The sequence below is a fragment of the Myxocyprinus asiaticus genome, chromosome 37, assembly GCF_019703515.2.
Source record: "Myxocyprinus asiaticus isolate MX2 ecotype Aquarium Trade chromosome 37, UBuf_Myxa_2, whole genome shotgun sequence".
In the NCBI taxonomy this organism is placed as follows: Eukaryota; Metazoa; Chordata; class Actinopteri; order Cypriniformes; family Catostomidae; genus Myxocyprinus; species Myxocyprinus asiaticus.
The window spans coordinates 5,366,378-5,390,669 of NC_059380.1; the positions used below are offsets into that span (position 1 = coordinate 5,366,378).

A 24,292-nucleotide genomic window follows, 5' to 3' on the forward strand; every position below is an offset into this window, starting at 1 on the left:
CAATGGTTTAAAAAAATCACCATATTGAATGTGTAAAAAAAAAATTATTTGTCTTCCCCTACTGTGATGGGCCGGACCCTACATAGAGGATAATAGAGTTCAAATTGAATTGAATCCCACATACAGTTTAGTGTGCAACCCAAATACCAATATTAAATAAAAAAATATAAGATTTGGTGCATAAAGCGGTGCTTTAAACTACTGTACAGTACTGTGCAAAGTTTTAGGCACTTGTGAAAAACTTTCAAAGTGAGGATTTCTTAAAAAAAAATAATGACATAAATAGTTTTCATTAATCAATTAACATCATACAAAGTCCAGTAAACAGAAAAAGAGCTAAATCAATATTTGGTGTGAACACTTTTGCCTTCAAAGCAGCACCAATTCTCCTACTTACACCTGGACACAGTTTTTCTTGGTTGTTGGCAGATAGGATGTTCCAAGCTTCTTGGAGAATTCACCACAGTTCTTCTATCTGTTTAGGCTCTCTCAATTGCTTCTGTCTCTTCATGTAATCTCAGACTGACACCATGCTCAGTGGGGGGCTCTGTGAGGGCCATGCCATCTGTTGCAGGGCTCCCTGTTCTTCGATTCTATTCTATTCTATTTGCAAAAGTAATGTTTGGGAAAATAAAATGTATATTTCCTATTGACACACTAAAGTAGCGGATATAAATAAACATCTTAAGACAAATGTTTTTGTGAAGCATCTTATGTGCCTAAGACTTTTGCACAGTACTGTATATACAAGCCTGAAATACACAAGGACTCTTCTACAGATAAAGGAAACTTCATCTTACAATAATCTTCAGCGTATTACAAATTAAACACTATGAAGTAAACATTTTCATATAAAAAATATAAGCAGTACTTCCTCAACAGTAGATCATCAGCAATCACTTGCCATAAATGTCCAGCACTCACTGATTGTGAACCATTCTGAAACCGCTGGAAACACTGTATTAACATGAGCTCCCCGCATGCTTGGAGAATAAGCTCATTCACTTTAAAGCATGCAGCGCATGCTGACTATTTATTTAATTAATTAAATCGCAATCTTTGTCCTTTTAATTATCACAGTAGGCCAAATCTCGATTCCTATGTTTGTGTTCTCAAACTTTTCAGAATAAAAGTTAAGCTCAATCGACAGCATTTGTGGCATTATATTGATGACCACAAACATTTTCTTTAAAAAAGCAAAACTCGAGGTCAGAGTGAAGCTATTACATTGGACGTGAATGGGGGCACATTTTTGAACGTTAAAATACTCACTTTTTCAAAAGTATAGCCACAAGACATGACATAAACAATATGCGTGTTAACATGATTTATGTGTGATAAAATCACTTACCGTTTCTGTGCCAAATTTTAGCCAATTTTACAACTTCGTTGCCATGACGATGTAATGTCAACAAACCCTAAAACCCTAAAAAGACTAGGGATGTGCGAGACGAGTCGACTAGTCGACTAAACGGTTCTGATGCTGCTAGTCGACACTGGAATTACTAGTCGGTTAATATTTCCCCCCATTAAACTGATCATCATTTTTACAGATTTATGTTTGGCTTTATATTTTTACAGATAAATTACTGTCATATTAATGTTACATATTTTAAATATAAAATTAATAATACAAATATTATTTTAAAAAGATACAAAGTTTCATTTCACCTCAGGCTGTGCGAGTTGGATGTCTATATATAAAATAAAATTATTCTGTGGTTTAAAAGACTGTATGAGTGACTGTTTGAGCAAATATAAATTACAGATGCTTGACCAGCACAGCCAGTGTCGGTGCGAAAGCCGATTTGAATCTTGCAGCTTGTAACGTAACTGGCTGTTGCAGAAACACATATGTGTGATGCTACTCTGCGGGGCCCAGTTATTAACTGTCACGTATGTGTGACGGCACGTATGAAAGGGTTAAGATTTATAATGGCCTTAAATTTGGAAAACTCAATTTAAGACATTTTAAGACTTTTAAAGGACCTGTGGGAACCCTGTCAAACATGTCATTAAATTCTTCAAATAGCTCTAAATTCTTACTGTCTTTCAAAAATGGTCTCATTTGTTCCTATTTCTATTTCTCCAAAGGAATTTCAGAAGAAATATTTTGATATATTAAGATACTTTCATGAAATATCAGTGAGAAACCAATTATGAACTCAAAAGCTATGAAGCTATGACATTTTTCTCTGGATGCACTTACAAAGGCATTCGCTATGCCAACAGGTCTATGAAACAAACAAACAACAAAACAAAAAAACATGTTTACACAGCTTACCGACCAATCTGAAGTGTCTTGGCTTGTGTGTATCGAGTGCTTTGATGCACTCTCGATAACTTGCCTCTCTTCTTTCATTTCTCTGACTACAGCAACCAAAGTAAAACAATTATATTGGCATGGAAGTTTGAGGCTTTCTTGAAAGATATCGTAAAATGTCAAGTACACAATGCTATGCAAGATTTTTTGCAGTTGTTTAAAAATGTGTTTTCAGACCACAATCGATGATTAAACAACTGATATGTCATTGCAACTGTTGCTGAGCATGTGATGAAAGGTATTCTTTACTGTCACATGCATCTACTGCACACATTCTTGTAGTATTATTCTAGTCTTATGGAGCATAGCAAAAACATGGCAGAGAGGGAGAGACCTGGGAACATTTTCATGGGACCATGATGTATTCATTAGCAGGATTAGTTGTGCATAAGCAACCATCATTCCAACATGGAGAAGATATGTCCACCACTGTTAAGCAAATCATTCAGATGCTCGTGGCCCATTGCTCGGACTTTGTGACTGAGCCGAAGTGATCTGTTGGCAAAATAGGTCACTGTATGAAAACCTGTCATGAAATAACTCTGCCCCAAATCAATATGTGACATTCTATTTATGGTAACAGGGTCATGAGGAGGAGCTGCCATTGCTGTATGGGGAGGGATGACATTATCAGAGCCTTGTGAGCTTCAGAGTATGTTGGCACTTATTTTAGATGCACATGACTTCCAAATGTCTCCTCAAGTAAAGACTTCTTTCCAGTGAGAGCGAAAATTCTCCCCCGCTGCTTCTGAATGTGCCAAATTCCACTCAAAGCGTCATCCATCAGCCGTGCCACTTTAAGCACAGTTTCGATTTATTATACCTGTCGTTCACTAATCACATCTAACGTTTTCTATCGTTAGTAACGGTGGACTGAGGGGAACATTTCTGAAGAAATTCCATAACCATTATGCACACTTCTTCCCGCAGCTTATTCAAGGCCGTTAATAAGACCACAACACTCCAGCCAGTTTAATCTTTTTCCTGTGCCCCCTGGAGTGAGTTATTTTTGCACGTGACACTGCACAGCTGGTAGAGGGGGCAGAGAGTAGACGAGTATTGTTTGTATTATTTTATTTTAATTTTTGATTTCTTGTCATAAAAAAAATAAATATTATATATAATATAGTAAATGTGAACAAATGGGTTATGTCTGCTGTACTTTTTTGTTTTATTTCATTTTTATAGCTGTAAAAAACAAATTAACAAATAAAATCAGCAGTCCAGTTTGCCTATATGACATGTTTGACATCTCAGATATTGTGTGTGTGTGTGCACATGTGTGTGTGTGTGTGTGTGTGTGTGTGTGTGTGTGACAAACGCTAATGTAAACAGGCTTGGTTGCGCATGGATAATCGCGCTCGGCCAGCATGTGTTCACTGTGAGTATATGAGTTTTAAACTGTTATTGTGGTGCTTTTGTGATAGTTTGGCTGTCTCTTTCAGAAAACAAATGTATTATATGCCTGAAAAGACTGTTTGAGTTGCTGTTTGTGTGAATGAACCGCATCTGCACCTAATCAGTAGATGTGGCTGCGTGCATGGGAAGATCGCGCTTAGATATGATTACAAAAAATAAACATATTATGTGCTTGAAAAGACTCTTTGAGTAGCTGTTTGTTTGACGAATGACAAAAGCTACTAATGTAAACAAACATGGCAGCACATATCGGAGGAAGATTGCATTTGATGCATTGACTGTGCATATAAGAGCTGTAAACTTTTTATTGTGGTACTTTGGTGACGAGTTGGTTGTATGTATATTAAATGAACTTTTTCTGTGGTTCAAAAGACTGTATGAGTAACTGTTTGAGCGAGTATATATTACAGACGCTTGACCAGCGTAGCCTGTGTCGGCACAAAGCCGATCTGAATCTGGCAGCTTGTAACGTAACTGGCTGTTGTAGAAACACATATGTATGACGCTGCTTATTTAAGTGCGATCAAGTTGGGTGGTAGCTCAACTAACTACATTTATGATGTAAAGGACCGGTGTAGGACTCCTGAAGAACATGCGAGTCGACACGTGAGCTGAAAGTGTCATAGAAGCACCACAAAATGACATGCTTGCTTCATCAATTGCGTTTTTCATGTCACATTTGCTTTTATGACACTATTGGTTAGGTTTAGGTTTAAGGTTTAGGGTAGGGAGGCCGTTTTGTTGATTTAAAATACGATGAAGCATTAACCTTAAAAACCTGTTTAGAAGAACATTTAACTTGCTTGTAGCGCCACACAGTGAACATTTCACCTTAGAACTGCCACGAAACGTGTAATCAACCACGTAATCTTATTTTGCAAAAATGTCAGCAACAGTAATTTGCATGAGATCACGCTGTGAAATATTGACTTCAGTGTTGTTTTCAATGTTGAACCAATGCATGAGTTTGGTGCGGCACTATCTGTTTCTCTGACCAATGTCTGATTGGTGGAGTGATTGGGAAACCTGTTTAAAAATAGTCAATGTTGCAATCCTGTTTAATGCCATTAGTGGCACCAAAATTACACACTACAACTTTAAATTGTAATTATCTCAGTATCAATCTGGGAACGAGTGTTAGCGTGCAAGCAAGGCCAACACGACTGCTTCAGAGCGTTGTGAAAAAAGCAATGTGGTCTCAAAGGCATATTTGTCATTGTTGGTTCCTCTCGACCAAGCTAAAGGGGTTTGCCTTTTTCACCAAAAAGCCTTTATGGCAGCCTTATTTTCATACTTAGCTTGCAAAATGCCAGAGGGACAAAAGAGAGTCATTAATAACAGGCTCTAATCCATTCCTGCCGGTCCTCCTGTTCAAAAGTGGGGCTACTCGTCTGAAGCAGGCTGCCAGCTTGGTGAGAAGCAGGCTTGGTGAGCCACTGTGGTGCCACCACACAGTCTTCTGGCACTAGCTTGAGAAAAGTGAGCTGCCTCGACAACTAGCATGTACAGGCGCCTCTTCACCCTGCCCAAGCCTCCCCAAATATCACTACAGTGCCAGTAGCCTTGAGTTGACAACACTGGACTGAACCAGTCAGTTCATGCTTTAACATACAGTAGTACACTAACCACCCTGCTCTATATTGGTGAACAAACATCAGTTGGTTTAAGCTGCTTACCACAATCCTCACTTATTTCAGTAAATATAAATGTACTTTTCCTTGAAAGGAAAAAAATATGTATCATATTGCATAAACGTAATTACGGTCTTCCGCATTGGACGCATCTCGTTTTCAAGCTGGTACCACCATCATGTGGCCTCCTTATAGAAATCATGTCCCATATACTGCAGTTCTCCAAGCACATCACAATCCACAAGGCCACGACGATTCATAATTGGAGATCGTCCAGGCCTCACTTACCACCCCACATTCTATTCCATCATTAGAAACTGGGTATTATCATATTAGTCTTGGAATGTTCCTTTTCATGAAAATAGAGTTAACCATCCACCGCTGTTCCACATGCAGCGAGAGATATTGTATATTCAAATGGTGCTCGCACCAAATTAGTTCAGTCTGGTCTAAATATTAAAGATCTTAAAGCTGAAGAAATGCCAGCAAATCATTCAGTCATCTGTTTTCGCCATGGTGTCCGTCAGTCTGCTAGCAGGCCAAGAAACTGCAATGTTTTTCAAAGACAGTTCTGTTCGGTATGTGCCCAAATTTTTTAGCTGAGATTGAAAATCCAAACAAAAAGAAGAAGAAAAAAATAATGACGCATTGCATTTATTTATACAGTGTGTTTGTTTAGCATTACTTTGGAAGGAAACAGAGAGAGGGATTACCTGGCATTTATTGCTAGTTTACAAGGAACACAAGGCTATTCATTATGTGCAGTTCTGCAGAAGAATGCACTCCAGTGGCATGCTGTGTGGACCACACATATCTGTAATTCATTTTAACCATACACAAACGTATTCATTAGTGCCTATTATTTTTCGCAGCAAACATTAGCCTATTAGAATCTCATGCTGTATAAGCAAATTAGCCTCAAAATATACAAATGAAACATTGTTTTAAATGACACCATGTATAAAGGCCTTTTCAAGCCTTCAAAAAATAAACTATATACAGTACTGTGCAAAAGTTTTAGGCACTTGTGAAAAACTTTCAAAGTGAGGATTTCTTAAAAACATAATGACATAAATAGTTTCCATTAATCAATTAACGTCATACAAAGTCCAGTAAACAGAAAAAGAGCTAAATCAATATTTGGTGTGAACACTTTTGCCTTCAAAACAGCACCAATTCTCCTACTTACACCTGGACACAGTTTTTCTTGGTTGCTGGCAGATATGATGTTCCAAGGTTCTTGGAGAATTCACCACAGTTCTTTTATTTATTTAGGCTGTCTCAATTACTTCTGTCTCTTCATGTAATCCCAGACTGACCCGATGTTCAGTGGGGGGCTCTGTGAGGGCCATGCCATCTGTTGCAGGGCTCCCTGTTCTTCTATTCTATTCGCAAAAGGAATGTTTGGCAGGATAACATGTATATTTCCTATTGACACACTAAAGTAGCAGATATAAATAAACATCTTAAGAAAAATGTTTTTGGGAAACATCTTATGTGCCTAAGACTTTTGCACAGTACTGTGTATATATATATATATATATATATATATATATATATATATATATATATATAAACTCAGCAAAAAAAGAAATGTCCTCTCACTTTCAACTGCTTTTATTTCAGCAAACTTAACATGTACATATTTGTATGAACATAAAAAGATTCAACAACTAAGACATAAACTGAACAAGTTTCACAGACATGTGACTAACAGAAATGGAATAATGTGTCCCTGAACAAAGGGGGGGGTCAATATCAAAAGTAACATTCAGTATCTGGTGTGGCCACCAGCTGCATTAAGTACTGCAGTGCATCTCCTCCTCATGGACTACACCAGATTTGCCAGTTCTTGCTGTGAGATGTTACTCCGCACTTCCACCAAGGCACTTGCAAGTTCCCAGACATTTCGGGGGGGAATGGCCCTAGTCCTCACCCTCCGATCCAATAGGTCCCAGACGTGCTCAATGGGATTGAGATCCGGGCTCTTCGCTGGCCATGGCAGAACACTGACATTCCTGTCTTGCAGGAAATCATGCACAGAACGAGCAGTATGGCTGGTGGCATTGTCATGCTGGAGGGTCATGTCAGGATAAGCCTGCAGGAAGGGTACCACATGAGGGAGGAGGATGTCTTCCCTGTAACGCACAGTGTTGAGATTGCCTGCAATGACAACAAGCTCAGTCTGATGATGCTGTGACACACTGCCCCAGACCATGACGGACCCTCCAAATCGATCCCGCTCCAGAGTACAGGCCTCGGTGTAACGCTCATTCCTTCAACGATAAACGCGAGTCCGACCATCACCCCTGGTGAGACAAAACCACGACTCGTCAGTGAAGAGCACTTTTTGCCAGTCCTGTCTGGTCCAGCGAAGGTGGGTTTGTGCCCATAGGCGACGTTGTTGCTGGTGATGTCTGGTAAGGATCTGCCTTACAACAGGCCTACAAGCCCTCAGGCTCTCTCAGCCTATTGCGGACAGTCTGAGCACTGATGGAGGGATTGTGCATTCCGAAGTTGTTGTTGCCATTCTGTACCTGTCCTGTAGGTGTGATATTCGGATGTACCGATTCTGTGCAGGTGTTGTTACACATGGTCTGCCACTGTGAGGATGATCAGCTGTCCTTCCTGTCTCCCTGTAACACTGTCTTAGGCGTCTCACAGTACAGACATTGCAATTTATTGCCCTGGCCACATCTGCAGTCCTCATGCCTCCATGCAGGATGCCTAAGGCACTTCACACAGATGGGCAGGGACCCTGGGCATCTTTCTTTTGGTGTTTTTCAGAGTCAGTAGAAAGGTCTCTTTAGTGTCCAAAGTTTTTTATAACTGTGACCTTAATTGCCTACCATCTGTAAGCTGTTATTGTCTTAACGACCATTCCACTGGTGCATGTTCATTAACTGTTTATGGTTAATTGAACAAGCATGGAAAACATTGTTTAAACCTTTACAATAAAGATCTGTAAAGTTATTTGGATTTTTACAACATTATCTTTAAAATACAGTGTCCTAAAAAAGGGACGTTTCTTTTTTGCTGAGTATATATATATATATATATATATATATATATATATATATATATATATTGAACATATAACACAGGATTAAAACAAGTTCTCCTCTAGTGGACATTGTTTGCGTGTGCCAGATAAAACCACAGACAAGTGAGAAACAAATAATTTCTCAGGAAGGGATGGATTTAGTGTTTGCAGAATGTTGAACTTGGCAAGGGTTGGCGCCAAAAAATTGTTCAAACTGAAGTTTGAATTAGTTGCTGTATATTTACTTTAGCCCATCTATATTGGAGTCCAAAGGAGACTCACTTTATATTTAGATTTATCAATCTCCAGGCAAACAACAGGTGAGAATGTCATGGTATCCTCTAGAATCTAGATGAACCCCTTTCCCTAAACAAAAGTATAGCACACGGAGGTGGTGTGAAAAAGTTATCCATCTTGCAGCGTGAGGCTCTAGAGGTGTGCCGAGCCTAAGAATAGCTCATTAAATTGTGTAATTTCTTTGCTTTCCAGAGCTTGGGGCAACAAAGGTTTTACATCCTTATGCTTGCGTAAACAAAAGAATTTACAAGCCTGTTTTCTTCCTTTACAACTTCATCAAGGCATGGTGTAAAAGACCATGAAATTAGATACATTAAGTGCATCTAATGAGAATACATATAAAAGAATAATAAAAAATAAAAAAAAGAAGAAGAAGAAAATTATCTAAAATCTGAACAACTTTATTTCTTCCATGGAATACTAAATAAAATATTTTGAAGACTGATCGTGCTGCTCTTTACCATCTAATGAAAACATTCAGTGACCACTCTAAAAAGAACAAAAAAGCAAAAAAATTAGTCCTTCCAAGTCTTTTAAAGCCATAATATAGCTTTGTGTTTTGGTAGCTCACAAATCTGATTAGCGTTCATATATTCAAACTCGTTGCATCGTGATTGGTTATGACACTAGCAAGAACCAAGTGAAAGTGCAACAGTGCCTGCCTTTTTCTGCTGTCTTGGTATTGAAAGTAATTTACCCATTTGTGTTTTTTCCATAGGGATTGTATAAAATCCTTCATAAAAGAGTTCTAATCCATGAAACAAACCAACCAGTTCCGAGGCGAATCACAACATTACAAACTTTGATTTGAAGCAAAAAAGCATTTAAGAACCAGACAAACAGACAAAGGTACAAGACTGTTTACTTAACGCCTTTCATTAAGGAAAGAACTATAATCCCATGTAGCGTTGCGAATGACGTAGTCAAATTAAAAACGATGGGAAAACATAAAACAATTTATTTAAAACGGTTTATTATAAGTATAGAAACAATACAATCTTGCAAAATATTCAGATATATAGTATACAAATATATAAATAGTTTGAAAGTATAAGGACACCAACTCGACTGTGACATTCACAGCGCATCATGGAAGTTGGTCTCTTGATTAGTGGATCTTTCTCTACAAGATCATGGGTAGTGTAGTTATTTTCCACAAATTTTGCTATTCAACATGATTTCTTTTTATTTTTTATTAAGTTGAAATAATGCAGACTGTTGGCTTGAAAAGAAGTACAGTATATACCATTGATAATCTCATGGAGCTCACGGTAGTTATTGTTAAAAATGAATTATATGGAAAAAATAAATAGAACTTATACTTCCAGAAGCAGAATGTTAATATAGCGTTTAGAAAGTGAAACCCAGCATGAAGTGTCTTGATGCTCCAAGTTAAAATATACACAAGCACAAAAGAGATTTGTGAGCTATGGCGTATGTTGAATGTTTTTAAGTGAACTCCTTAAAGTGCAACTCATCCCTCATTCCTTTCTTGTCTTTGTTTATTGGGTCACTTTACAGTTCGAAAACAGTCCGTTTTTTACACATTTCTGGTGTGATGTGAAAAATAATAATTTAGGCTATAAAACATAATTTTCTCACCTCAAGGCTGTTCACGTTACTCATTCTTAACTGCAAAGCTTTAAGTCCTAAAACTGTAAGCATGCACAACTTTCTACCTGTGGTGCATTTCAGAAAAGAGTGAAGTGCAATGATGGAACTTTAATGTAGGCTATTGATCATGGAATGATCTGACAGTAATCCCTCGAGGTGTGTTTCCCAGTGATATCATCCCACTAAAGGGTTTTATAGGAATCAGCTTTATTTCAAACTGAAAAGTTAGACATAGACAACCCTTGAGTTGTGCACAAGCAAATCCCAAAACCTACACTGTCTGAGCAAGTTTAGATTGTAAGTATAAATCATGCAGTGTGCTCAAACAAAGCTCTATAGACGTGATGGCTGGGTGGTGACTGTATGTTAACAAACATAAACACAGCAACAGTCCTATCAATGAATCCAAAGGCAAACATTTGTATCTCTATTACAGTTTATGTGGCTTGGCAGCAAGTTGGGCTCTGTTCAACTTGCACTGTTTATAGCATCAGGTCTTAATTGTCTGAATTTCTACCATGTGTTGGGCTTTTTTTCCTCTTTGGTCCCTTACTCCCAAAGCTTTTACAACACACTTTAAGCAACAAAATACTGTACGCTGAGGGAGCTCGCTTTTTGGAAAGCACTCCCCGAGAGGACAGAGGTACATTGTCTGAAGAGCTGACTGCTGATATTAATGCAGTACGTCACCCCAACTGTGAGGCGTCCATTACGGATGATCCAGTCAAGGGGTGAACACATGCTCTTATCTTCTGCCCTTCACCCACTTTCTTGTTTAATCTTTAATCACCATAAAGGCGGGAGAGGGGGCTGGAGACATCATGGAAGGGCAACTTTTGTCAGCAATGGTTTCTTATTTTAGAATCCATTACTACTCTGGGTTACCATGAAGGGAAGGAGCACATATGTCTTTTGGCACAACGGTATGTATCTCCAAATATCGCCTTATATATATGTATAGTCTATCTATCTATCTATCTATCTATCTATCCGTCTGTCTGTCCATTAATGGTGCTTAATTGTCATGAAAATAATTTCACAATGCAAAACATTTTAATGATCCTAAAAACAGGGTTTGCTTTCATCACGTAAACTCTAATTTCCAATGATTATTTTTTTCTTTTCATTTTGGGGTGTAATATGACATTTCTTGACAGTATTTCATGAGATTCAGCCAACAATATTTTCTCTCTCTTCTGATATATAGGACAATGTAGCTACAATTGATCGACAATTGCTAAATCAATTTAATCTACTCTTCAATGAGACTGAATCCAACCTCTAATAAATGTTCACTTGACTCACATGTGGAGTGCATTTCACTGAATTACTGAAGACCTTAACATACAGTGTAATGAGATCTCATAAGTGATCTTTGTGAGGTCATATGACAGAGGAGGAAACGAAACACTTTGTAGCCTACAGCCTTCTGTGTATGGCTGGGGGTCAACAGAGTGCGAACAACTGGAATCCTCCAGCGAAGACAATTGCAGCATGACACAGATAGCAGCCCTGGCCTCAGACTGGAATGAGATCCATCTATCAAAATCTTCTGAAAATGCTTGAAGTGTAACAAATTCCTAGCCTTTCACTAACCTCAAATGTCACTCAAGGTTAAGGAATTGCAATTTATTTTGGCTTGCATGTCAGTTGAATTCATCCATCACCAGTCACAGTAGTAACGGCACAACAGCTGTACTGCTATTTGAGCCTGATTTCTTCACCAGAATCGAATGGTATTTGTGACAAAACATGCCCTCTTTTCTCTAGTCCCTTGTTCCATATTTGCCAGCGGTTAGCAGACTTTTCAGAAGACAAATGCCTTGTTTCTTTTCTCTGACCCATGGAGAACTGATACTGTATCCTGTGCAGGCCTTCCAGTGGCACATCTGTCAGAGTATGAATTTGAAGAGATGAAAGAGAACTCTGGCATGCTTGTAAGAGGTCGCATGTATGACTGGAAAAAAATGTTTCACATTTTAGCTTCAGAAGGGGATCAGAACCTCATCTCCCCCTTGGCCTACCCATAGGAAATAAAAACACAAATGAGATCTCATTAATGTCTTAATAGTTTCTCCTCAACAAAAGTGAGTTTAAATGGGAAGCGAAATTAGACTTTTGCACAAGTCTCCTGCTTCTTTGATGTTTCTCCTGAAAAAGACCCAACAATATCATGTGTCTCCTCGAGAGTTTAAGAAGAGATCTCAACAATGTCTCAAACTGTGCTCAGATTTGCCAAAGTACCAAGATCAATGGCAATTTGTGACAATGCTGGTTACCACTAAAATGTATTTGACACTCCTTTTCTTTAGAAAAAGCAACAATCTGGGTTACAGTGAAGCACTTATAATGGACATGAATGGGGCTAATCCGTAAATGTTAAATACTCAGTTTAGCCACAAGACATAAACAATATGAAGTTAACTTGATTTTAGTTTGATAAAATTACTTATGCTTACTAATCTTTTCTCTGTAAAGTTATATCTAATTTAAAAATGTTGTTGACATGATGACATAGCCTAATGCATAGCCTAAAATGCCTGTAAAAAGAGAAGATTTAAACAACTTTACAGCTCAAATAATACTGTTTTAACAGAATAATTAATGCAAGTGTTTTTACAAAAATAAAATTATGTTTGCACATTTTTCCCTCCAAAATGACCCCATTTACTTTCATTGTAAGTGCTTCACTGTAACCTCAATTTTTGCTTTTTTGGAGGGACGAGCCTAAATTGTTTTTGTAGAATTCAACATTATTCTACAAATGTTGTTGATTAAGCTTAACTTGTATTGTACTTGGAATATTCCTTTATGCACATTTTACCCCCAATTCTCATTACTGTAACACAGTAATTTTGTACTGTATTACAATAAAAGAGATGCTGTTGTACAATGATTCTTTAACATTAAAATCATCAAACATAAAAGGCAGTACCAAGGGAATAATACTATGATGAATAAATACTTAGCAATTTAAATAATATTAGCCTATACATTTTCACATTGCGGTAATGAGAATTGGGGGTAAATGGCCCTAAAAAAGGCTTAATTTTCTTTATGCAAAATATTTTATGTTTCTTTTGATTTTGAGAACAGGTCAACAGGACCAGGACATTTTCATGACAAGTTTTGTTAGACTCCTCTGTCAAAAAGTGCTTTATTGGTTTCTATTTTTATCTCTCTGAATGATTTTTTGAGAAACAGCTCAGACAAAGTTGATATTTCAGTGAAACATAACTGTGAACTCCACTGGGTTTAAGAGCAACCTCTGAGAAACTTTTTTTTCCCTCTGTGTAGCTATGCTGGGAGAAAACCGTTCCATCAGTAAACACCTATTCTCCATTAGATTTTTGTCTGCCTTGAGCTCAGACAAACGTCTGAGACCTGTGACCGGCAAGGTGTCCCAAAAGAAAGACAGGCGTGAGAAATCTCTCTCATAGGGCAATGATCAGAGACCCACAGAACAGCGATTACTGCCTCTGAAGATGGGCCGCCAACAAGACAAATCCCAGTGGAGATGTGAGCTAATGACTGGCTGCTCGGAGATGCATGTGGAACAAGTTAACACATCATGCTCCCTGAGCTCTTGGCCGTTCCCAGTCGTTTCAGTCTGGCGTTATCACTTTCAAGGGAGTGATGAATGTGCAGAGAGAAAAACGACAAGCACTCTTCAATGGAGCAAGTGTGGGTGAGCGAGTGGTGGATATCTTTAGCTTCAGAAATGTTACAGCTATTCTGCTTCAGAAAGGATGATAAAAAAAACACCTGGACAAGCTGAAATCTCCATTACAGCTAGGCAACAAGAAATAAAAGTGTATCACTACTCCCCTGAGTCTCAGTAGTGGGTAGACAGCTCCTATGATACGTGTGATCCTAATCATTGGCTAGCGCAGAGGAATCTTTACTTTCTGGCCATGGAGCCGCAAGCAACGAGTCGTGTGGACTCAACTTGTTGGTTTTACTGTGTGTCTTTGAGCTCTTTGTTATGCTCCCAGTCGCAGAGCAAGCTCTAGAGTGAACAATTCAGCATGACAGGGTTTAATTTCACTGCTTAATTTTCTTTACTTTCCCAATTAGAGGCCAGACTGCAAGGTTTGCAACAGCAGTTACATGTGTGGATATAAGCTGTCTGAAAATGGCTGCTGGGAGGCCAAATTTTAAGTGTTCACTAGGTGAGGGACAAGGCTGAAAAGAAAGTGGAGAGGTTTGTATTACATTGTGGGCATGCTTATTTGAAATGTGTGTATGTATCTGTCAGCATGAGATAATGCAGAAAATTGCTGAAGGGGAAGTGCGGTAAGAGCCCACTTCAGTGAAATACTGTTAGAATCCAATGCTTGCGCTTGAATACTGTCTTTTGACAAAAAGCATTTTTATTCATATCCAAAAATACTATTATAATATATTAAATATTATAATATATTAAATATTATTTTGTTGTCAATTTAAATTTTTTTTATTGGCATTTAAGTTTCCCATATAGGCATGAGAGCATTAAAAGATATTTTATCAGATCTCTCTGATTTAAATTTCATTATTAACCATGCCAAAAAGCTTTTTTCAAAAAGTTAGTTTCCTTGAACCGGTTCAAAACTCTGTTTGAACGATTACTTGCATACTTGATTTAGAATTCTTTAGTAAAAATATTAGAAATATCTGGGGAAAATACCTTGAACTAACTGTTTTCATCTTGCTTGAAATATCTGAATCTACTTGATTCAATAGTTGTTTGGTCGAAATTATTTTTTTCTTAAGTAAATATGAAAATATCAGGATAAACACTACCGTTCAAAAGTTTGGGGTCACTTGCCTGAACTGTTTCTCATGATCTTGAAAATCTTTTGATCTGAAGGTGTATGCTTAAATGTTTGAAATTCGTTTTGTAGACAAAAATATAATTTTGCCAACATATTAATTCATTTAATTACAAAACTAACATTTTATAAAAAATAAAAAAAATAAAAGTTTTTTTAATTGATGACTTGGACCAAATAATAAAGAAAAGCAGCCAATAAGTGCCCAACATAGATGGGAACTCCTTCAATACTGTTTAAAAAGCATCCCAGGGTGATACCTCAAGAAGTTGTTTGAGAAAATGTCAAGAGTACATGTCTGCAAATTCTAGGCAAAGGGTGACTACTTTGAAGATGCTAAAATATAACACAGTTTTGATTTATTTTGGATTTTTTTAGTCACAACATAATTCCCATAGTTCCATTTATGTTATTCCATAACTTTTGATGACTTTACTATTATTCTAAAATGTGAAGAAAAAAATAATAATAAAAAAATAAAATAAAGAATGAGTAAGTGACCCTAAACTTTTGAACGGTAGTGAAAATATTAAACAATATATAATTATTTAGCCATATTGCCCAGACCTACAGTACTTTCAATTTGTGAAAGCCATCTATTATTTAAGCCTTATTAGCCTTATTATTTAAGCACACATAATTCAAACTTTTGATATAGGCAAGCTTCAAGGTGATATGCAGTTTCAGAAAGAGCAAGAAAAGTTCACAATCAGGTTATTAAAAATGTGAATATTCAGTCTTGTTACCAATTTAACACCTGAGATATCTGATGCCATGTCTACACTAATTCGTTTAAGTTTGAAACTGATTATGTTTAAGTTTATATCAGGTTTTCGAAAGTCTACATTGTCGATGGAGAAAAAAGCTGTTCTGGTGTGGATAAAAAGTGTGTAAATATTGCAAAATCAATGCAATAAGAAAATGGATTCTTGTGGACATGGCTTGAGCCATACTGAATAGAAACATCAACTGGAAAAAGTTATTTTGTGTTAATACTTCAATGTTTACTTTTTTTTTTTTTTTTTTAAATGCTTTCATTTTTGTTCTACAACATGACAGATGTGTTGTTATAAAACCAAACATTCATTTCTATAGAGATGGTTTGATCGATTGGGGAAAATGCCTAAAGAAGATAATGGGACAAATGTTTATTTACCTTCATATTTTGCACTGAGCTCCTGGGATTTCAGCTTGGCCAAAATCACGGCAGTGTCCCACGCCTACTGTTAGCCAATCAGAGCTATCATTAAAAGCAGATGCACCATGGGAAATAAAAGGAGCCACAGTGGTGCCTTGGCATCATGATGATTTCTTTTCTAAAGCCTCGTCCATATGGAAGATAGCCATGATCATGAATTCAGAGGGATACTACTGTTCTTATTTACTGTCAGCATCTTCCACTGTCCTTTACTCCTGCCTTCGACCTCCTATTTCATGTAGTCATGGTTGTGTTCAGGTTTTTATCCGGACTTACTGTAAGATTACTGCAAAGCCAAGTGCCTTAATCTTCTGGCAATGAATGTGCCAACACTCAGTTGTTTCCTTGTAATTCAAGTCCAAAGTTGTGGTGGGAAGGAAGAGTTAGGTTGTGAATTATTCATAGCGTTGTTATTTATGTTTTGTCCTGCCACAAAGCCATCTACTCTAGCATTTTACCATCAATAGCTTTGAGGGATTTCCTGTGTATAATATGTCTCAAATTTGGATGCCATAAATGTAATGCTTATATTGAAAGAAACATATTTCACTTTGAGGGATGCTATGCTTTATCATTGCTGGGTCATAAATAAATTGTTGTGGATCTTGATTGTGTGACCACCACACTCCTGTATGAGTAATGTTTACCACTGTAAAACCTGCTTGCTTTCTTTCATCAGTAATGTGACGGGGAAGGCCTGGCTATTCCTCACCGACTCGCATTCATGAGAACTTCTTAACAGGTGGAGGGTCTGCACTCTATCAGCTTTTCCAAAGCAAGAACTTCGTCTTTCATCGACAATGCTATGCAGCTTAAAGTACCTTCGCCAACATGTCAAACTGCATGATTGGAGAGTCCCCCGTGCTGCTGCATTTGATTGTGTTTATCTATCATTTGATAGATGTTTATACATATTGGCCGTGCATCGTAGTACATTCAAAATGTTCTCTGCTCTCTACAGTAAGCAATGAAGTCCCAACATTTGTACCAAAACCAGTGTTCTTCAGAAGTAGGTGATCAGATTACAATTAGGAAAAAAAATATGAATATTGTTTGAGGAGCTAGAGCCCTTAACCTTGAACTTGTCTCTTATTATGAGGAGGCTGCATCCATTTCAAATGTACACATTGGGTCTGTTTCAAAACCTAGTGAGCTGCCTCCGGAGGTTGTATTTGAAGGCATCACTCCCGACGCAAAGCCTGTTTCAAAAGGTAGCTGCCTTAATTATTCTACTTCAAAAGATATCTTGTTTTTGCTAAATTCTAAGGTAGCACAACATGTTTCCTTCAACGGAGGAATATATATTGTTGAATATATATTGTGGGCAATGACATGTACATAATTGTATATAATAACATGTCTGACAAACGTCTTTGGCTGCTGCATTGCGTCTTGTTGTTCCAGTGTATCGTCTATTCATTATTATAGGTTGAATATATATTGGTTATAAATGTACTTATAATCCATTCAATACTGAAAAAAAAACATAAAAATTGTTTAAAGTGATAGAAAACTGGCTATTTTACCCAAAAAGTTGAGCTGACCTTTGTATTGCGTGTCAAATTGGCCACATATGAGGCTCTGTTTCAGTTAGAATGCTCCCTATGTAGGGAGTGAGGCAGCACACATGGTTTTGGAACAGACCCAATCTGTGAACAAGACCCTGTGTGTCTCTCATGCAGCTCTAAACGAAATCAGATCTGTCTTTATAAACTGCATTTCTGCTCATGGAACCTGGCTTGCTTCATTTATTTCCAGCACCTCCCTGGAAGCAAATGTAATATTGTTAGTAAAATTATTTCAATTCGCTGATAAGAAGCCAAAGCCATCACAAGCATAAATAAATTGGTGTGTTGTCAATATTTTGACAGACGTCATGTCAAAGAATAATTAGCTGTTGAAGCCATTAATTGAAACATGCGTAATTACATGCTCTGTCATAGCGAGGTGTTGCAATAAAGTGTTTGCAGGGTTGCAAAAGGAGCTGTGAGACAGATCTTCTGCAGATCTTATGATTTCTTTATGACCTCCTACAACCCACAGTGTAAGGGGATACCACAGCGCCCCAGTGCAAACATCTTTCAGAAATCAATTCATTATGCCCAACTCTCAGCAGTTAAAAAGCCCCTCTTTCTTGCATCAACCCATTCCCCGATCACTGACCACAGTCCTGACATTGTCTCACGCAGTGGTATCAGCTTTCCTCTGCCAGAGAGATAAATGACTGGATGAATTAAAAGCAGACCTCAATCAAAACCACTTAAGTATAATGGAGGCAGCCGCCGTCAATAATCTTTTTTCACCTTAAATGATTTTATATTGTTTTCTTTGTACTATTTTTTTGCCTTGGGTCTCATAACTTTTGAATGTCCTCATAAATAACAGCGCATTTAACTGCCATGCCACCATGGCATTCTCATTCAGAGCATCCTCTTCTTAGAGCATTCCTCCTACCCAGAGTGATTCTAAGATTGGCTACGACAGGACCATCTATGGAGTGATGACAACATATGTCCTTTGACATCAGGCGGCGGTAGAGAAATTGCAGAAGATGATGAGTGCCTTTCATAAAAGCAGTCCAGGCCTAATAGTTGCACATCTGGAGTTGCATGTGTACTGCATCTCAGATTTAGGCTGAGATTTTCTCAGCTAAGCAAGCTTGATTTTGTGCCTAGTTGCATTCAAACATGTGTCTGCAATTCACACACAATGCAAGTACGCACTGCATTCTCAATGCTGCTGCAAGGAGTGCTATAGTGGACATTATTGTGAACTTTTCGCTTTTATGTTGAGTTTTCTCTTTCAAGTCAACTGCTATCTTGGCGGTGCAACAATTTGTTGAGAATTGTGTTGAGCAAGTTAAGGTAAAGTCAACATATTTATAGCAACTTACCTGAATAATGACAAATCCAGTGTAACGGCACAGACTTTTGAAGGTAACTCTATCGCTCCCTTGAGTACCGAGGTTTGTTATGCAAGAACAATGTTATGAATGGTCATTCGGATTGCACTTTGGCATTGCATTAGTTGGCCAAGTGCTTGCATCTGCATACATGTATTTGCCTAAAGTATTTTTCTTGCAAACAGGGGTGGAAGTCAGCAGGTACCAGACACATAAATATAAGTCACACCTGGTAAAAAATGCCATTGTTAAGAGAAAGAAAATGAACAAAATAAAATGCACTGTCAGAGGTTGCATGCGGCAGGCACCAGGACCCAGTAATCGCCAACTTCCCTGCCCTACAGTCGCTCAGCATGTCAGAGGTGCTCCATGAAGTTTACCTCAGGATCTATGCATCGTATCACAGTGTTTTGGGGCTTGTTTTAATCGAGATCTTCTGCTTTTAGTAATCGTGTGTAACAGAATTTCAAATTCTGTTTATGTTTCATAAAAATACTCTGAATAGGCTACTTTAAAATGCTACTACTGTCTCTATGACTGCATTGACATTATTTAGTTCATGGGACTATAAATGGTAATAAAGGCATGATTAGCACTCAATCACCCATTTGCAATCAGGTTCTACTGTTGTGCAATATTATGAAATATTGCTCAATGCATTAATATCCCATAGTGCTTTATGAATATGAGCTACATGCTCAGAGATAAGGAGGATCATTATTTCCTCAGTTAGGAGTAACAGTCTTTGTCAGGAAAACACTAACAGTGGTAATGTGAATGACTTGTTTGATTTGGTTATGAGCTTCTCCATTAGTCGCTCACAACGTAATTGTTTTTAAATCCAGCAGTTTACAAAGATACCTCAGTCCAAGCAGACCCTTGGGATATCAAAAGCCATAGTAAATTACACAAGGGTCAAAAACAACCAAATGTGTATAATTATGTAGGCTCTTCAATTTGAAGTACACTGGTCTACGATTTTTTTTTTACAAGCAGGTGCTCCTGACAGAAGATTGTGACCATTCTCGTGAACTGTCATTGAATGCATATCGGCAGAGCGCCGCCCTGCTAGTGCCTGTAATGAGCGGCTATTATCACAGCTTATCCTGGCCGAGACGGGGAACTGGTGTGGTAATTACAGCCAGGCTTAGGAAGAGATTGAGTGAATGTGTGAGTGTGTGTCTGTATGTATGAGAGGGTGCGTGTGTGAAAAAGAAGGGGGGTGTGTGAACGCAGGTGGGCGTTTTATTGTGTCGTCTGTGTCAGTGTGGAGCCTGTCTGCATGCTGGCGTTGCCGTGGGAACAGGACTCGCCGTCGGGCGAAATGAGAGCTCCCGCTGCAGAATGAGTTGAATTACAGGTGAGGCAGGCTGAAGGAGAGGAGCACTGGGACTCAGCTAAGAAACGATCGATACACTCACACACTGACAAAGAGCCATCCTACATCAACGCTGCACAGGGATATTGTAAAAACAGCCACATGAAGGTGTTTGAGTTGCCTGGGATATCGCAGCAAAACCACAATATTCTGTAAATAGCAGGCCATTTCTAGAGCTCCAGCATGCTTAAAAATTAGCTGGTGGAAAAATGCACATGGTTTTTGGGTCCCTTTCAAATAAAAAAATGGAAGCCTAAAAACATGAAGTGTGATCAATATCGTAATTTTTTTGCAGTTTGTTTTCCAAACGGTAGATCCAAAACCCATGATGAAAAAATAACCGCTAGAATGTTCTCCTCTGTCGTAATGGTGCAATATTGTAATGCATCATATTCTTCAGTGAGCATTTGTGCTCACACTGATATAATGACAATACAGTAGTATGAACCGAATTCAATAATTCAAAGACCACAGACAATTGAACAGAGAGTGTGTTCTGTTTCTCAATTCCTCAGGATCATAAGCAACCGTGACCTAACAATTTGAGTTTTGTGCAACATAAAAAGATCACTACAGATTAAGAGATGAGCGAGCTTACCTCTGCAAACAGTTCCATTCTCCACAGCCTCATGACCAGCTTTACACATACAGCGGCCAATAGGAACCATCCACTCTCCGTCTCCATTACAGTACAGCTTAATGGGAACGTCGACCTCCTCGGCATTAGGGATGCAAACTCCCCTCGCCGCCACCAAGGAGGTGCTCTCGGCTCCTGAAAGCGTCTCCTGAAATATCGCTCCGTTCCGAATGGTCCGAGGGCACTTCCTGTAGAACACTCGCACGGCGATCAGAGACATGCATCCGCCATAGTCCTGAAAAGCTAGGTAAAAACCGTTACGGGAGACAGGTCCGAAACTGCGTACCTCTGTATTAATCTTCATTACGCGTCCACCTAGGTCTACTTGCGAGAAACTCTCGTCGGCTGCAATGGTATCCACCTTTATCCAAGGGTTTTCCATCCAAGGGGGAAAAACTTTGGTGGCCGTGTCAGAGTCTGATTCATAGTAGTACAGGTTAAAAGTTTCTTTACAGGAACCCGGGACTCTTGGGATGCTGCTGCAGTCTCGCACTGAGAATTTCATCTCTACGTGAATGCGTTGAGCTCCTCTCCGTCGGATGTACTTGGTGCGCACCCAGTTATTTTGGTTGGCATCGAAGACATTACACACCTGATAGGTACGAATGGTGTTCATATGCTCATCGTAGCCACTCACTTCTTCCCACTAAGAGATGAAAATAGAAAACAAAGAATAACACATTTGTTTTGTAGCACCAACACTCACTAACATGTACCGGTAAAACAAACTTGCTTTTATTCAGGATCCCTGCTCTGATTCCTGACTCGAGCCTGACAGTACCCAACGGTTTGTTGGCTTTCATGTAAGTTTTTCAAGTATAATTTCGGGTCAGATCAGGTTTGTAATTACTGAAAAAAATAATTAATTATTATTATTATTATTATTAATATTAAAATATTGGTTATATATATATTCAGACTATATATATATATATATATATATATATATATATATATATATATATATATATTGTGGCAGACGAGTAAAGCATTGATAAGACAACACAAAATGTGGCTTTAGAATCCAATATATTGTTTATTCCCATATTACTGAACATAAGCCAATCATTGGCCTACAGTCCACAGCAATCCATTTTGCAAATTGAATTCTTCAATCAGTCTGAGATTTATTATTAGGGCTTGTATAAGGACTCGTCAATGTACACATGCGTCAGACAGATACTGTTGGAGTGTCTCACTTTGGTTGCACTGCATCATAAACATACAGTTTTTAGGTCACTGTTTCAAGTTAAATGTAGTTTGAAACTTAGAAAAACACATCTTGAGATCCATACGTTCGGAATTGTGCTCTATCAAGCTGTGTTTGAACGCAAGAACGAAACTCATCTTGTGCTGTCTGCTGTCAGTAAGTGTGCTTTGTTCTCTGAACAAGATGTGTGTTGCCTATACAGCTGGAGTTTCGCTTACTGCCCATGGAGAAAACAGATGGTACTTCAAGCTAACGTATGGGCATTTTGGTAATTTTGTCTACTCGAGTACTCTGACTAATTACTCGACGAGTACTCAAGGAGCAATGACATGTACATAACTGTATATAATAACATGTCTGACAAACGTCTTTGGCTGCTGCATTGCGTCTTGTTGTTCCAGTGTATTGTCTATTCATTATTATAGGTTGAAGATTGCATAATCAAAATATAATGTATCATATTTTGTCATTATGTGAAGATTCGCTGCCCAACTCAATGAAAGAATGTGCAATGCACGTCTGACTGTTTTTCCTTCAGGTTACCATAGTAATCTTAGTAAGAACGCACCAGTGTGTTTAGTGACTGTCTGAACCGTCTATTTTCAGATCGTGGTTGGCTTAACAGGAAACGCCATAACCATTGCGTTTTTAATATGCGTGTTATGCTGAAGTTCAGTTTTGAAGACGCTGCATTCTGTTCCATTTAGCTGCGCTCTGTCTAGCTGTATGAAACACTTGCCTGCTGTATAAGTGCTTCTTCAGGCCACTGCCACATGCCTTGTGTGTGTGTGTGTGTGTGTGTGTGTGTCCAAGTGTTCGCTCCTGTGGGGAAAGGTGCAATGCTCCATATTGTTGCTGTGATAATTCATGAAGTGTTCCATTCAACTCGGAGAGTCGGAATTTCCACTTTTCAACTGGGGAAAATGCAACGGAGTGACACTTTATGTCAGACTTCTAACTTGGAAACTCGTGCGGAAATCTTCAACTCACGTTTCGTTGAGATGCAGGTGTGTGATATGTCACGCAAACATTTCAGCACCCAGGGCAGAGAGGTTTACAGACAGTGACAAACATTCACTTTTATTAAATAATATCCATTAACGAGTCAAAGTTCTTACATTAAATGATAATAAAATGTGTTTAGCAAACATTTTGCAGAGACAGGTGTTCAAAACACGGTTAATTAAACTCTCTTTTGATTATCGTAACAATATCATTGCAGCATCGTATATCAGTTTGGTTGCTATGAGACGTCTCTGACAATCAATGTACCCCTCAAAATCACAACGTAATCAATCTCAAAATTAAAAATAAGCTCCCTCTTTGACAAGTTTGTGTTTAGTTGTCAGGTAATTGTCACTGAATTTTGAATTAAGTAAAAAGTCACATCATGCATGATCACCATCATTCATCGTTTTCATGATCAATCATTGCTGCCACGTCCAAGTACCAGAGTACTCGAGTATTCGTGCCCATCCCTAATATATATATATATATATATATATATATATATATATATATATATATATATATATATATATATTTATTTTCTTTTTTTTTTTTTTTACTTGTGTTGTTTCACACACATGCTCTCACTCTCAGACAAATGCAAACAGATGAGTGAGGGGATGTTAAAATACTGTTTGATATTGTTTTTCTATGTAAACATGCACTGGACGGATGTCTTTGACAGTTTTGCCACATGTTTATTCAGCGCCTCATGCAGGGCAGCCACATTTTTTTATATACTGTGTCAAATAAAATTCAAAAACGTGCATTTATAAAAAAATCTAAATCAAAAATACTATAATATAATATGTTATGAA

At 38.1% G+C, this 24,292-nt stretch overlaps 1 protein-coding gene across 2 annotated transcripts in view; it reads right to left on the reverse strand.

Annotated features, from left to right (window-relative positions):
• LOC127427574 (ephrin type-B receptor 2) overlaps positions 1-24,292 on the reverse strand; it is a 217,435-nt gene that overhangs the window by 105,522 nt on the left and 87,621 nt on the right. For both annotated transcript variants that reach the window (XM_051675233.1, XM_051675234.1), the window contains exon 3: positions 21,218-21,902. In XM_051675233.1, the coding sequence (XP_051531193.1) occupies positions 21,218-21,902 (685 nt within the window). The remainder of the gene's footprint in view (positions 1-21,217; positions 21,903-24,292) is intronic.